The sequence below is a fragment of the Pinus tabuliformis genome, chromosome 5_2, assembly GCF_031772625.1.
Source record: "Pinus tabuliformis cultivar Carrire ecotype Pingquan chromosome 5_2, CPIR1, whole genome shotgun sequence".
Lineage (NCBI taxonomy): Eukaryota > Viridiplantae > Streptophyta > Pinopsida > Pinales > Pinaceae > Pinus > Pinus tabuliformis.
Window position 1 is genome coordinate 858,789,524 of NC_142306.1, and position 16,507 is coordinate 858,806,030.

The 16,507-nt window shown below is 36.0% G+C and overlaps 1 protein-coding gene across 3 annotated transcripts in view; it reads right to left on the bottom strand.

Moving 5' to 3' along the window:
• Window positions 1-16,507, bottom strand: part of SLP1 (Calcineurin-like metallo-phosphoesterase superfamily protein) — a 363,036-nt gene that overhangs the window by 128,729 nt on the left and 217,800 nt on the right. For all 3 annotated transcript variants that reach the window (XM_089437119.1, XM_089437120.1, XM_089437118.1), the window contains 3 exons: window positions 921-1,096; window positions 630-718; window positions 392-461 (listed from right to left, as the gene is read on the bottom strand). In XM_089437119.1, coding sequence (XP_089293245.1) covers window positions 392-461; window positions 630-718; window positions 921-1,096 — 335 coding nt within the window. The remainder of the gene's footprint in view (window positions 1-391; window positions 462-629; window positions 719-920; window positions 1,097-16,507) is intronic.

Below are 16,507 nucleotides of genomic sequence, written 5' to 3' on the forward strand. Positions count from 1 at the left end.
AAAACAATTCACCGGTTCCGATCAAACTAGAGCATGAATGACATACACTAAAAAATCAATGCAGAAAAATACCAGTGAAAATTGAATGCATTGTGACCAGTAGATTTTAAAAATCAAGAAAAGGCTTTCCTCACATATGTGCGTTCAAAATTCATTAGCAGAAATTCATAGACCAGCGTCTCTCTTAAAGGTAACTGTGTGTTACTGCATTAATATTCAATCAAATACAATGTTTAACACCTTTGCATACTAGGTCCATATAGATAATCAAATTCAACTTACAAATTTCCAAAAGTTCAATTTTAATGACATCGAAAACAGCACTTCCAATGTAAGAGTGATCTTCAGCATATGACCTAATCTCAAACAATTAATAAAAGAGAATTTCTACCTCTGGAATTGCATTTAAAACTCCACTTGACATTCCAACATCAATACGCCATATTTTGCAGTTGCATTTACTGCATAATGCATTCACAGTGACATGAATCAATATTTTTCTAGCTTTGCCCAGATTTATACTTCACAGATAGCTTAAAATGAAGTATGTTAAATTATGCTGGCTATAGCAACATCTAAACATCATTATCTAGAATGTGTGTATTGTTTAACCATTCTCTAGAACATACCCATTTGCACCAGCTGTTTGAGGAGTATGACCAACCACCATGCCCTTGGCATTTACTGAGTCTAGAACTGCTTCTAGAATGCCACATATCTGTATAGGAATGTTTTGTTAGCATTTATATGCACCATTCACCTGAGTCGATTTCAAGGGAGCTTACATTCATATGATGTAAGAAATGCATAAATATTGTTTTATTTATGGATGATCTCTTTTAATATATCTACCTACAAGTTTTGATATATATCAGTACAGTTCAAATGCATTTCTATGTTGAAAGTGACAAAAAACTCACCTCATAACTCTCAAACCCATTATCAAGTGTTTCTTGTGAATAAAGACGGCTCCAAACAACACTATCATAACCTCGGGTTGCTATAAATGGCACTTGTTCTAGCACACCATTTTTGTTTTTATCCCCTCGCATCCACCTAGCGACTTCATTGTTCATTTGTTTCATTCCATAATTCACTGAGAATACACAAATTAATGGCATTTTTTAATATGGTTGGTTCAAAGAAAAAGAAAATTCAAAGGAAAAATTTCCAAGTGTAATGATGCTAGATCTTATATAATAAATAACATAATATGACTTTGGAATGCTAGATCTTATATAATAAATAACATAATGTGACTTTGGATGTACGTGCATGCATGAGTGCATGTGCATGCGTGCACATGCGTGTGTGTGTCTCAATTGGAAATGCATATATTTTATCAGCCTTAACCATAGCCATCACATTCTCTTCTTCAACCTTCCACTATGAATTGCTTGGAAAATTGAGCCAACCATGTCAAAATTTGAAAGAATGGGCCATCTGTTTGAATTCTTCTCCTTAGAGAACAAGCATAAAGAATTTCAAGACAAAAAGATGCATAGTCAAACAGAGAGGGGAAGAACACTAGAGCCCAAACTTAGCAACCATACTCCTAGTTTGGGGTTCATATTAATTGAATGATAGAAAAGACCTTGTTAAGGGGGCCTCAAACTATCTCCAAAGAATCTACTATAGAGAAAACTCGGTGAAGATAAATGTCAAACATCAATACAAAATAAAGGGAAAATATTGGTTGCAAGGTATTGATGTAGGTAGGCAAGCTCAATGGCTGGCTCTCCTCTTGAACAAAAGGGTGGTCACGATATCCACAAATCTAACAGGCTTACTGCAAAGCCTCACTAGCCAACCTAGATCTTATGGCAACAAGAGATCAGCCACCACTGTCAACTCAATGGTTTCTCTCCAACTGTTTAGTGGTGGATATTATCTCCACAAATTAGGCTTCCCTGCAAAGATCACCAGCAAGATATTCAACTAAGGAGGGTTCAAGTGTAATGCAAGGTCTATTGATTGAAGTAAAAGGTACAGCTATGGCTTGAAAGGCTGAGATAAGAGTTGCTTAGAGTTCAAACACACTTTACTAAGGCCTTTATAACTTAGAAGAAAGCTGCCATTAGTTAGGGTTTATATGATATGCAGATTTTGGGCACACAATGGCATATAGCAGTTTGAGATAGTAGCCTATGAACGATAATATCAACAAAGGAGTAAATGCTATGAAGGAAGGAAGTTGTGGTTAAGTAAACAATGGTTTTAAATAGCTGAAAATGCATATAACAGCAATTAAAATCAACGCGTCAACCCTAGTTTTAGGGTGAAAACATGCAATTAATTCTAGATCTTTATTTTTTATATTTATTGGATGCAATCCCTTTCAATATTGCAATAAAAAATGGACAATAAGTTGTTATTAAATGTAGATTTAAGCTAACCATAACCCTTGTTGCCATAAATTGAAGAGAAAGGGAAAAATTAAAATGGCCACAAGTTCACAACAAACTAGTCAAGTGCCTTCACTCAATTGGGCAATGAAGTTAATGATGGCAAGGTGAAAGATAGAGGAACCTGGAAGAGGTGGGTAGAGGACTAAGAAGCTTCACTTTGAAACCCTAGCGACTTTCTTTAAGTGAAGATTTAAGACCAAAGGAGGCATACACAAAGTTCCTTTGATGGATTCTTGAAAGACTAATTTTGGTGGGTAACAATCCCTAATGATTGGTGACTTTCACTTGATCTTAAGATGGTTTTGTCAAGTAGTTCTTCACACAGCAGCAGAGGCCTTTCAGGGCACCTTACATCAGTACACTGCACAGCATGCCCAAGCCGTTTTGCACCTTCAAGTGATGACTTTGCAGATGCAGCGTTGGGCACTTTGATGGTTTCATATGATGATTGACAGCCTAGAGTGTTGAAAAATGTAACTAGAACCGATCTTCATAATTGTCGTCTAGCTCATGACATGATGTAATTCTTATGCATTTGTCAAAAGAAAAAGGAAAAAGAAAAATTATTTTTATAAGCATGGGTTTCATGCTATATTTATTATGATTATAGGTCAAAGCACCCATTGAGTGCTTCTAGGATTGAGTCATGTGTCATTGTCCTTGTCATTATGTTCTAGACCCTTCTTGGGCTTCTTATGTCAAGAAAGAAAAATTATTTTTATGTAAATTGGTCATGTAAACCTCCTCCACCAAGTCAGCCTCAAAAGCTATCAAGTTGGCCTCATAAGGGAGCTTCAACAACTATATATAGAAGTGCATTCGACCTATTGTGAACCATCCATCTAAGTGATTCGATCTGAAATTCCAAGAGAAGAAGAAGAGGAAGAAAAGCCTAGAAAGGAAGGAAGATCTAGAGAAAAGGAAGAAGAGACACTTGTCAAGAAAAAGGACTCGAATTTCTCTTAGTTTTCTGTCACACGTGCAAGTTGTAGTGGGGAATTAGGGTTACTGCAGGTCCGAACTATTGTAGGCCATATTTCAGGAGTTGCAGAGAGCGTCGAGACCCTTATTGATTTGCTTTGGAAGAGTTGTCTTGTGTTGATTCGTGGAGAACTTGACTATAGATTGATCAATCTTCTTGGGAGGCTGACTTGGTGGATTGGAGGAAGATGTGATGCTGCCTAGAGTTCTTGGTTGTCTTATTTGATTTGGTTCTTGAAGAAGAGAAGAAGAATTTTTGGGTTTTCCCCTAGAAGAGGGGTTTTTCCCTGGCTGAGTGCTTACATCTTGTGTCCTTTTCTTTGTTGTCTTCATAATTTTTGGCAATTGTTTGATGATGAGAACATACACAGTAATGAAGAAGCAAATACATAATCACAAATAATTGTCACGTAAAGAGAAAACATGTTAACAAATAACCTAATACTGCCCTAAGGATTTTTCAACAAGGTATCAGAGCTAAGGGCTAGAGAATGGGCAACTGAAAAGATCACTTTGCAATACTCCCATAGCCTAAAAGAACAGACTGTTAAGAACTAAAGCAGCTAGCAAAAAGAGAAGACCAAATAGAATGGTTATGTGCCAAACTTTTCTTCAGATCCGAATTCCTTTTGATGCCCTAGTTACAGTATACATACATGTAGCAAACTAAAAATCTTTTAAGAAAATGTTTACACTTGTCTTGAGGGTAGAGTAAGGAAGAGAGTGGACCCAGAGGTATAAAAATCAGTAAAGATAAGAACAAACTCCTGTAATGAATATTCTGGGAAACATCTTTATGGTAACATTTCCCTGATATTAGGCCAAAGACCTGTGCTAGAAGGCTGAGAAGCTAGAAAAGCACACCTTGGGCAGAGATCTGAAAGGCAAGGAAAGAGGCCTAATCTAGGCTGAAAAGTCCAGTAATCATCTTTTAAAAGGGTCCTGTAATAAATACCTGTGATCATCGTTTAAGGAAAGAGCATCCGAAGTCCTGGACTTAAGGTCTGAAATCTCATAAGTATCTAAAAGAGTCGAAGTTCTATATACTACAAATAGGTATCAGACCTATTTAAGACAACGAAATAAGAAGCCAACGAAGGGATGCATAGTAGAGGTCAACTTATATAAAAGGCTTTATAAGCTTGTTCTATATACAGTGAAAATATGAAGCCCTAACAAGAGGGCAGAATACCTTTATATTATCAATCAAGGTTACTAGAATGTAAAGATGGTAAAAGAAGTATGCTTGGTTGGAAGCTAAGTTACCGGATCCGGCCCTCTGGGGTACAGGATCCACGGATCCACGGATCTGATCCGGATTCGGATCCGGATCCGCGTAAATACGCCCAAGAACCGGCACGTGGCGGATTAATAAACGTGCAGAGTTTCGAGCACGCAGGCAGGGTTTAAAGTTGCCCTAGTTGCGGTGTTATGACCCATGACCCGAGCTTTTACGAGCTATTACGAGCTATATTTTGACTTATAGATTGAGATTTTAACATATAATTTTTTTGCTAATTTTTATTAATTAATTTAAAATTTAATCTCAATACACTATTACATTATAGTGTTGGTCTTAATGTAACTGCAGACGCCTAGTTTTAAGTTTATCGTTTATAGTGCTGCGATAATGTAACTGCAGACGTCTGCGAGATTAGTGGTCATTCCCTTTACGCTACGAGATCAATGGTATATCACGCATTTAAGTTACATTAAGACGTCTGCGATAATGTAACTATAGACTTATTACCTAATGTAATGGTGTATTGAGATTCGGAACCCACTATAGACGTCTGCGATAATGTAACTATAGACGTCTGCAGTTACATTTAAGTTTAGTTTTGTCTTAATAAACTTAAAATATAGGTATGTATTTTTTAAATTATATTGCTTTTTATTTATAATTTAGTTTTTATTTATAATTTAGTTTTGACTTATAGATTGGAATTTGAGCATATATTTTTTATTTTAAAATATTTTTTTTTTCTAATTTTTATTAATTAATTTAAAATTTAAAATGATATATAAAATTTATACAAATTTAAATATACATATTGATATATAGATATAATTTTAAATTTAATTTTGTCTTAATAATCTTAAAATATAGGTGTGTGGGCATAAACTAATGATGGTGTTTTATGAATGCAAACTTAAAAAACAACAATTTGTTAATTTGAAGAGATAATTAAAGATGAACTTGAATATATGGTAAAAGCACAAAATGAATGACAATGATTTAGCTTTAATATATATATATAAATGGATGATTTTGTGTCTATTATTAATTTTATTATATTTTTAATATTATTATATTTTTTGTACTTGCCGTATCCGGATCCTGGATTTTCAAAAAACTAGCGGATCCGTATCCGTATCCGTATCCGAATCCTGGTAACTTAGGTTGGAAGGTTAATCGAGAAAAGCTAGAACATTGATATCTTGTGATCTGTGGTATAAGCTTCAAAAATATAGAGACCTAAATAAGCAAGGCTAGAAGCAACCTTTCACTCCAAGAAATTGTGACACTTTGAATAAGGATCAAATCCGCATCCTTTTGGAAGACTTCTAGAGCTCTTTACCAAGTCATTTTGTGGTAACTGAGAAGCCCTAGACTAAGGGCTATTTCAGAAGTTCATTCAGAGAGAAGTCAAGAAGCATTTTAAAATGATTGTGCCAAAGACCGAAATTAGCATAATTTCCTAGGATCATGGATTACAAAGGACAGTAGCAGTCAAAAACATCTGTTAAGTCACCTTGTGAAGAGCATCTTGAAGGCAGCACTGAAGGAGGTATAACTTGGGAAGCAGTCGCTTTCAAGAAAGGGTAAGGTAAGGCTGTTATAAGGTACATATAAGTTATAACATAACATGTTCATTTGTGAGTTTTTGTTTAAAGGCCTATATGCATTAGGGTTTTGCTATATGTTTTAAGTCTAAGATTTGTAGTCTTATATTTGTTGAAGATTTTGGAATATCTAAGATTATAAACCCTAGATGGATATTGTTGACCACTACCGGTCAAACTACCCATGCAGTACACCCCCCTTTTCTTGGCAAAAAGAGGCAGCACCTGATCGACATGTCTGTGCCATCCTGCAGTCATCAGCAGCTTGATCATTTTGATTGTAAACCCAGTCTGCATGTATGAAATGTAAATAATCTTAGCAGATCAAAGTCATGTATGTAAAGTTGCCTAGGTGGACCTAACTTTCTAATGATAATCTACGTCCCGGAAGGTTTTTCGTCTCACCGATCCATGATCGGCAGAGTTTTCCTTCAAACCTGACCCCAAAGCCGGGATGGATTTTGTCATTAGAACTTTAGGAGAATCCTAGTGTGTTAATCTGCTAGATTATAGTTGTGTCGCAGAAACTGGGTGATTTGTGAGGGTCTATGTTAAAGGAGTTTTTCCCCCTTAAGATGTAAATTGTAAAAGTCATCATGAAATGTGTCTTGAGGGTTGAAAAATGTTTTAAATCCCCTCATGTGTCCTAAGTCCTAGGTCCTAGGTGATGTTTCCGAAGGCTTAGTTCGATGATCCATTTTAAAATGAATTAAAAAATAAAAAATAAATAAATAATAAAATAATAAAACAAATAAAAAATTAAAAAAATTAAAAAATTAAAAAATAATAAAAAAAATTAAAAAATAGAGCAAAAACCCTAACTAATAAAATAATAATATTTTAAGTGAATGAATGCAAAATATTATTTTTAATAAATCGACGGATGAGATCAAGAGATGTCTTGATCCTCATCAACGGTCGAGATCATTTCGACATGGATCACTCGAACTAGCCGTTGGGATCATTTCCTCTAAATAGGGTGCTAGGGGTCATTTCAGATAATTCGATCTGTGAGTCTGGTACTGAAGAAGCTCTCTTGTAAATCTGTTTCTGGTTAATAAAAGAAGACTTTGGGGTCCATATCTTGCTGGTGTTACTCTCTTGAAATGCTGTGAGATTGTTTAATTTTCTACATATGTTATTTTCAGCCATTAATAATAGCTTATTGTAGAGTATTGTGAGCACAGGTATCTTGTTCACTTGCTAGGGTTTGAGTGTTGTTAGGGTTTCTGAAGTAATGGCAGGTATCTCCATTACTTTCTGAGACCTAGCAGCATTTTTGCCCTCTTTACTGATGGTTGTTCTGAGCTGTGCAAAAAACCCTTATCGAAGAAGATTTGTGGGCGTTAGGGGAAGTTCTCGGCTGAACCAGCCAACTCCCGCAAGCATTTTTTGCTGAGCCCAGTTGGATTTGATCCTGGGTCTATCATTCGGTTTATTTTTCTAATTTGCATGAGATATTTTCTGAAGTTCTTCACAGTGAAAATCTGAAATCTTTATTTCTTTAAAATATTCCTGTGCTCATCGCTGAATCTGGCTGTTAAGGGGCTAAATCTGTACATTAATCAGCTGTTTTAGGGTTTCAAATTTTCTGATCTAGGGTTTCAATTTTAGTTTTGCTTAGGTCAGGTTTATTTAGGGTTTTGATTTTGTTTTTATGTACATATTATTTTTGGGTGATTTCAGGTGGCAGAAGCAAACACCAAATATCGATCTGAGGGCCAAGCCAGATCCAAGCAGCGAAGCATTTACATCTGCTCCCAGCATTCAAGTGAATAGATGGTGGCATTTACGCATTAAATCTCGGAAACAATCTACGTCTCTGCCATCAACTGGGTCCTTTTTCTTTTGGGAGATTTGTCTGTTGTATATGAACTTTTGATAGCGCCACCGGGCTAGAGGAAACATGCTCTCAAAATTCTATTGAAAATTTCCATTGGTCGGCCATCATAATTCATTCTGCGCTGAGGGTGTATGACACAGTTTCGCTACTCCCTCCTATTCCATCACTGGCTGCATCGTTTTGCAATCAGTTGGCGGTAGAGATCATTCGAACGCTGGTTCCCTCAGCACCAGGTGAGATCCAAGCGGTCTAAATCAAATCGCTCCGCTGTCTTCAACACGCTCACACTCAGCTATCCAGGGCCGCCATCAAAAGGGAAAACGCGTGCATTTCAGCTCCACGTGATCAAACGATAACAGTCAGCCGAAGATAACCCTGCAAAAAGCGATTTCGAAATGTTTGTGGCCGCCGACAGGTGAAATCCTGAGCAGTTTTTCCGAGTTCCACCGACAGCAGCGTGGTATTGTTTTAGAATCTACATTCACGCCTTCGAAAGCCCTGTCACGAAAACTACTTCACGTGCTTTCGATCGTTTTCATAATTTTTTGTTATGCGTGGATACGACAGCATACAGTCTCTGAGCCGAGGTAAAATCATTTCGCGTTTTTTGTTTTTCCCTCCGTCAGTTTAGGCGCCGTCGTATGATGGTTTATTAACACATTTTTCATTGCTTAGATTTATAATATAGGTTTTTAGTGTTTACGTTTAGTTCATGTTTTCATTAGATTTAGATTTAAATTTTTTATTTTTTTTAGTTTTGTTTTATATTTAAAATAGATTTTAATTTTAGATTTTAATTTAAACTAACGTAGATTTTAATTTGATTTTAATTTATATTTAGATTTAGGTTTTAGGATTTATTTTTAGAGTTTAATTTTAGTTTTAAATTTTATGAAAAATAAAAAAAATATTTATTTATAAAATTTTAGCTTTAGTTTTATAGTTAGATTCTAGATTTAAAATAGTTTAGTTTTAGATTAACTTTTAGATTTCATTCTTTTAGCTTTTGTTTTAAAAAAAAAAAAAAAAATCGAAAAAATTATAAAAAGAATTTTTTTTGTGGAAAATTATTTTTGCCAGGTTCAGTTGCTTTCATGTTATATCTTTCATGCTGAGATCTAAAAATTTTCAAGTCGAGATACGAATACGATGTCTAGTTAATAATTCATGATTCTCGTGGTGACTTAAGGCATTTATCTCTTCAAAATTTTCAGTTGCCGTATATCGTTTTGGTCATGTAATTTAGCTGATAACAAATGATTGTTGTTCACGGTTTATGTTTTTTTATATCATTTAACAAGTAATCATTTTAATAACAATCTTTTAAGGCACTGGTCTGCTCAATTAATTAAATCATTTTAGTGCTTATCTTGATCGTGTCTCGTGTCTCCCAACCAACTGGTCGACAGTTGGTCTCATCATCTCACAGGGACTACCCCCCTTAGCCGCGGGAGACAGGCTTAAACGGAGGGATCGGGGATCAGAGTGACAGCCCCCGGTCTGAGCGTTGTCGTGCCAATCCGCGCGACAACATTTTTTGGCGCCGTTGCCGGGGATAGAGTTTTTCTGTTCCTGGAAGTTTCATCGACATTCACCTTCTCATCTTTCTCATCTCTCATTTTGAGCTGGCAAATTCAACCTTTTGGGTTATCATTTGGATCTTTTATTGCCTTATTTTTCGCCATATCAGTAGCATCTCTTCGGTTTGTTTCTTGTTTGGGTGGCGACTCCACTTTCTCATTTTTCCCAGACAAGAAGCTTTCCTCATATCTGCTTGTGGTTACTTTTTGGATCCTAGAATCAGATTCATTGTTCAAGTGGCGACTCCACTTCTTTCATCTCTTAATTTTCTTGAGCAGAAATCTCTTTCTATCATCCATTTGATCCCTTATTGTTCATCATGGATTATTCATGTAAACCATGTCATTTTACTGATAATCCCCATGATCTTCTGAAAGAGGCCATTTCTAATTATTTAAGTTCTCGGGTGGTGATTCGGTCGCTGTTAGACATCATTTAAATAGGTTTACTTGTGTAATGATCATATATTGTAGACTTCCTCAGTTTAATCATGAAGATATCAAGATGTGCCTATTTGTCCTTTCTTTAGAAGATGATGCTTTGAATTGGTTTAACAATTTTCCTAAGGAATCTTTCACTTCTTTACAAGACATTGTCAATGCTTTTAAAGATAGATATGGTTATCCAAACAGCTCGCCTTCTACCCCTAAAATTGTGCAAAAGAAAGAAAGTAATCTTATAAAAGGTCCAGCTGTTGAAGAAAGTTTTCAAGATCAGAATGTGTCATCCACCGGAAATATCGCAGACCAAGTTCATGATAGTGAAAAATCAGGGACAAATGACAATGAAAAGGAGGAGCAAAAGCAAATTTTACAAGATCTAATGATGCTGGTAAAAAATATGGAAAGCAATCAAACTAATTATGTCAATGATGTCAAAACTTTATGCGCCCACCTGGAAAAACGTAATAGGGAGATGGAGATCATGCAAAATCAGCATACTAAAGAAATTGAGGCCATGAAGACTAATCATGAAACAGAAATTAGATTCATGCAAAACAAAATGTCAGGCTTAGAAGAAAATATGATGACCATGAAAGCTGATCATGATAGGGAAATTGATTCCATGCAAAACAAGTTATTAACTATGGATGAAGAAATGACTATCATGACGTTCAATCATAATAATCAGTTGGCTAACATGCAAGCAAATCATAGAGAAGAAATAAATTCCATGCAGCATTGCTTGATGAACATGAAGGAAAAGAACGATAAAGTAATAAAAGACATGGAAGAACATCATGCCAGACAAATTAGTGCTATAAAGGTTGAACACTCTAGTCAGATGGATGCCATTAAAATACAAGTTCAAAAGTTTCAACAATGGTTAGAGGATGAGAGAAACCAGGGGACATCAACAGATCAGGAGCCTTCTCATTTGTCGCAACAAGTTCCATCCTATTATGAGGAGGTCATTGGTTCAATTGAAAAATGGTTAATTGAAGGTGATCCAGATAGACTTAAAAACGACAAAGATCAGATGCAGGATAAAGAAAGACATATCACGCATACTTCATCTGATAGTTTTGAAACAGAAAGTTCCAGGTCATCAGTAATTCAACCTGCCAGAAAGAAGAAGCGCAAAAGAAAGAAAATGAGACGAAGATTTGATGCATCAGACAGCCGTGAGCAGCTTGATTTTCGGATAGGAAAAAGTCCTACCATATGCAAAATTGGACATGGCACATCCGACAAGCAGCCGACAGATTTGCCTGAAAGCAGGCAAATGCTTAGTATACACTATATTGAACACATCTGATGCCATGGGGCATCCTTTGTATCGTATTTCTAACCCTACTCCTTGTTTTTCCGCATTTTCATTTCTGTTTTAGGATTAGATTTGCTTTTCTAGATTAGTTAATAAATGAAGAGCTTATATCTTTCCTGTGCTAAATGTTATATGATGATTTTTGGACGGACGCTACTTATAATTTATTGTGTGTTGCGTGGATGCAGATTCTGGATTCTCACATTCCTACAGAGCAGCAACGTGTCCCCAAGTAGAGCCAGATGTTGACCACTACCGGTCAAACTACCCATGCAGTACACCCCCCTTTTCTTGGCAAAAAGGGGCAACACCTAATCGACATGTCTGTGCCATCCTGCAGTCATCAGCAGCTTGATCATTTTGATTGTAAACCCAGTCTGCATGTATGAAATGTAAATAATCTTAGCAGATCAGAGTCATGTATGTAAAGTTGCCTAGGTGGACCTAACTTTCTAATGATAATCTACGTCCCGGAAGGTTTTTCGTTCTCACCGATCCATGATCGACAGAATTTTCCTTCAAACCTGACCCCAAAGCCGGAATGGATTTTTTCATTAGAACTTTAGGAGAATCCTAGTGTGTTAATCTGCTAGATTATAGTTGTGTCGCAGAAACTGGGTGATTTGTGAGGGTCTATGTTAAAGGGGTTTTTCCCCCTTAAGATGTAAATTGTAAAAGTCATCATGAAATGTGTCTTGAGGGTTGAAAAATGTTTTAAATCCCCTCATGTGTCCTAAGTCCTAGGTCCTAGATGATGTTTCCGAAGGCTTAGTTCGATGATCCATTTTAAAATGAATTAAAAAAAAAAATAAATAAATAAATAATAAAAGAAAATTTAAAAAATTTAAAAATTTAAAAATAATAAAAAAAAATTAAAAATAGAGCAAAAACCCTAACTAATAAAATAATAATATTTTAAGTGAATGAATGCAAAATATTATTTTTAATAAATCGATGGATGAGATCAAGAGATGTCTTGATCCTCATCAACGGTCGAGATCATTTCGACATGGATCACTCGAACTAGCCGTTGGGATCATTTCCTTTAAATAGGGTGCTAGGGGTCATTTCAGATAATTCGATCTGTGAGTCTGGTACTGAAGAAGCTCTCTTGTAAATCTGTTTCTGGTTAATAAAAGAAGACTTTGGGGTCCATATCTTGCTGGTGTTACTCTCTTGAAATGCTGTGAGATTGTTTAATTTTCTACATATGTTATTTTCAGCCATTAATAATAGCTTATTGTAGAGTATTGTGAGCACAGGTATCTTGTTCACTTGCTAGGGTTTGAGTGTTGTTAGGGTTTCTGAAGTAATGGCAGGTATCTCCATTACTTTCTGAGACCTAGCAGCATTTTTGCCCTCTTTACTGATGGTTGTTCTGAGCTGTGCAGAAAACCCTTATCGAAGAAGATTTGTGGGCGTTAGAGGAAGTTCTCGGCTGAAACAGCCAACTCCCGCAAGCATTTTTTGCTGAGCCCAGTTGGATTTGATCCTGGGTCTATCATTCGGTTTATTTTTCTAATTTGCATGAGAGATTTTCTGAAGTTCTTCATAGTGAAAATCTGAAATCTTTATTTCTTTAAAATATTCCTGTGCTCATTGCTGAATCTGGCTGTTAAGGGGCTAAATCTGTACATTAATCAGTTGTTTTAGGGTTTCAAATTTTTCTGATCTAGGGTTTCAATTTTAGTTTTGCTTAGGTCAGTTTTATTTAGGGTTTTGATTTTGTTTTTATGTACATATTATTTTTTGGTGATTTCAGGTGGCAGAAGCAAACACCAAATATCGATCTGAGGGCCAAGCCAGATCCAAGCAGCGAAGCATTTACATCTGCTCCCAGCATTCAAGTGAATAGATGGTGGCATTTATGCATTAAATCTCGGAAACAATCTGCGTCTTTGCCATCAACTGGGTCCTTTTTCTTTTGGGAGATTTGTCTGTTGTATATGAACTTTTGATAGCGCCACCGGGCTAGAGGAAACATGCTCTCAAAATTCTATTGAAAATTTCCATTGGTCGGCCATCATAATTCATTCTGCGCTGAGGGCGTATGACACAGTTTCGCTGCTCCCTCCTATTCCATCACTGGCTGCATCGTTTTGCAATCAGTTGGCGGTAGAGATCATTCGAACGGTAGTTCCCTCAGCACCAGGTGAGATCCAAGCGGTCTAAATCAAATCGCTCCGCTGTCTTCAACACGCTCACACTCAGCTATCCAGGGCCGCCATCAAAAGGGAAAATGCGTGCATTTCAGCTCCGCGTGATCAAACGATAATAGTCAGCCGAAGATAACCCTGCAAAAAGCGATTTCGAAATGTTTGTGGCCGCCGACAGGTGAAATCCTGAGCAGTTTTTCCGAGTTCTGCCGACAGCAGCATGGTATCGTTTTAGAATCTACATTCATGCCTTCGAAAGCCCTGTCACGAAAACTACTTCACGTGCTTTCGATCGTTTTCATAATTTTTTGTTATGCGTGGACACGACAGCATACAGTCTCTGAGCCGAGGTAAAATCGTTTCGCGTTTTTTGTTTTTTCCTCCGTCAGTTTAGGCGCCGTCGTATGATGGTTTATTAACACATTTTTCATTGCTTAGATTTATAATATAGGTTTTTAGTGTTTACGTTTAGTTCAGGTTTTCATTAGATTTAGATTTAAATTTTTTATTTTTTTTAGTTTTGTTTTATATTTAAAATAGATTTTAATTTTAGATTTTAATTTAAACTAACGTAGATTTTAATTTGATTTTAATTTATATTTAGATTTAGGTTTTAGGATTTATTTTTAGAGTTTAATTTTAGTTTTAAATTTTATGAAAAATAAAAAAAATATTTATTTATAAAATTTTAGCTTTAGTTTTATAGTTAGATTCTAGATTTAAAATAGTTTAGTTTTAGATTAACTTTTAGATTTCATTCTTTTAGCTTTTGTTTTAAAAAAAAAAATCGAAAAAATTATAAAAAGAATTTTTTTTGTGGAAAATTATTTTTGCCAGGTTCAGTTGCTTTCATGTTATATCTTTCATGCTGAGATCTAAAAATTTTCAAGTCAAGATACGAATACGATGTCTAGTTAATAATTCATGATTCTCGTGGTGACTTAAGGAATTTATCTCTTCAAAATTTTTAGTTGCCGGATATCGTTTTGGTCATGTAATTTAGCTGATGACAAATGATTGTTGTTCACGGTTTATGTTTTTTTATATCATTTAACAAGTAATCATTTTAATAACAATCTTTTAAGGCACTGGTCTGCTCAATTAATTAAATCATTTTAGTGCTTATCTTGATCGTGTCTCGTGTCTCCCAACCAACTGGTCGACAGTTGGTCTCATCATCTCACAGGGACTACCCCCCTTAGCCGCGGGAGACAGGCTTAAACGGAGGGATCGGGGATCTGAGTGACAGCCCCCGGTCTGAGCGTTGTCGTGCCAATCCGCGCGACAACAGATATTAAATTAGAGAACCCTAATCAAAAACCTTAAGCCTATTCTATTTTGTTCCCTCATAGAAACCCTAGCTTTTGGTCTCTAGGGTTTGTAGATAGTCGAGGGAGAAATGGTAAACCCTACTAAGGGTAGAATTGAATTTGAAATTCAAACCTTAGGGTTGATGTTTCGAAAGATAACATCAAGAAACTTAGGGTTTAGATCTAGAACCTTAAAAATTCTCCCTCTAAAAATTCCATGGAATCCCTAATCAATCATGCTCTTGTACTTGTATATAATTGGTACTCCTTGAGTGAATGTTGCAGGTACTTAAAGAAATGTTGATCTCATGCCATGAAGAACATGATGAATGAAGAGAATAGTAACCTAGTAATCAAATCGGATCCTTGGGCACTTTGATAAAGGAGAACCTTCATTGAAGAAGATTGTCATGGTGAGAGGGAGTCATTCAAGGTTTGTAGAGGGAACAACTCAAGGTATGTATAATTACATGATTTGTAGTCTTCATCATATAAGAAGGTATAATCATTTTTTTTTAAATTGATTTATATTAATGACTCTCTCATGTCTAGGGTTTTGCCATAGAATCATAAAGATTCTTATATTGTTAGGGTGATTGATTTCTAACTTAGAATCAACCCTTGTAGTATTTATCTTTCGATATTTGTTCACTTTGGTAAAACCGTAGCCTTTTAGGGTTTTTTGTTAATATCTAAGGTTTATCTGCGCAAGTCCCCTTGAGTGGATGCTTTTGCATCATGCTCTTGACCGATAGTTGGTTTTCCTCTCCTGTTGCCAGATCTCTGCTCTGATACCATGTGAAAATTTCTAAACTGAAATTCTACTGCAGCAACTGATTTATTTCACCTACTTATTATTCACAATAAGTTATTTACGAAATCCCTTCAACAAATATTAAAATAAATTCTACTGCAGTTATCACACAATTACCCAGAGAAAAATACATGCACAAGAATCAATCACATCAACACAGTTGTTTTTGGACAATTGTCCCCAGAAAAACCCAATGCAGGAAAATCAGTGCAGCAGATGAGGGCTTTATTAATCTTCAGCAGCGATTTCTTTTGCAAGGAATAATTTTACAGAGAAACTGAAAGATAACACCTGATACTTTCCCTTTGAGAATTTCTGACACTTTGGAGACCCTACTCCCACTCCTGCGTCACTTTTGCGTCACTTAGCGTGGCTCTGAGTGGCTCTGGGTCCCTTTGCATCAGCCTGCGTGAGGGCCACGTCTCTCCTCTAGACTGCATCTCTCTCTGCGTTGTCTTCCACTATCCCTGCGTCACCTCCTCCTCAGTCAATGCCTATTGTCGATCCCCTCCTCTTCCTCCACCCTGCAACTCTCCCTCTGAAATCGATCTCCTTTACTTGAGAATCGATTTTCCTAGAGATATTGAGTATCTGCTGGTGTGTCTCCAAATGATCCTCAAGTCTTCTCTTATACTCTTCCTGTTGATGAATCAACGACTGAGATTAAGTCTCTAATCAACAACTAAGATTAAAACAGACTTTATCCTCATCTCTTAGAAGCTTCTCACCCTTATCTTTATTAATACCCATTAATATTTTTATTTTCCTAAGCTTAGACTTAGGAACCCATTAAAAATATT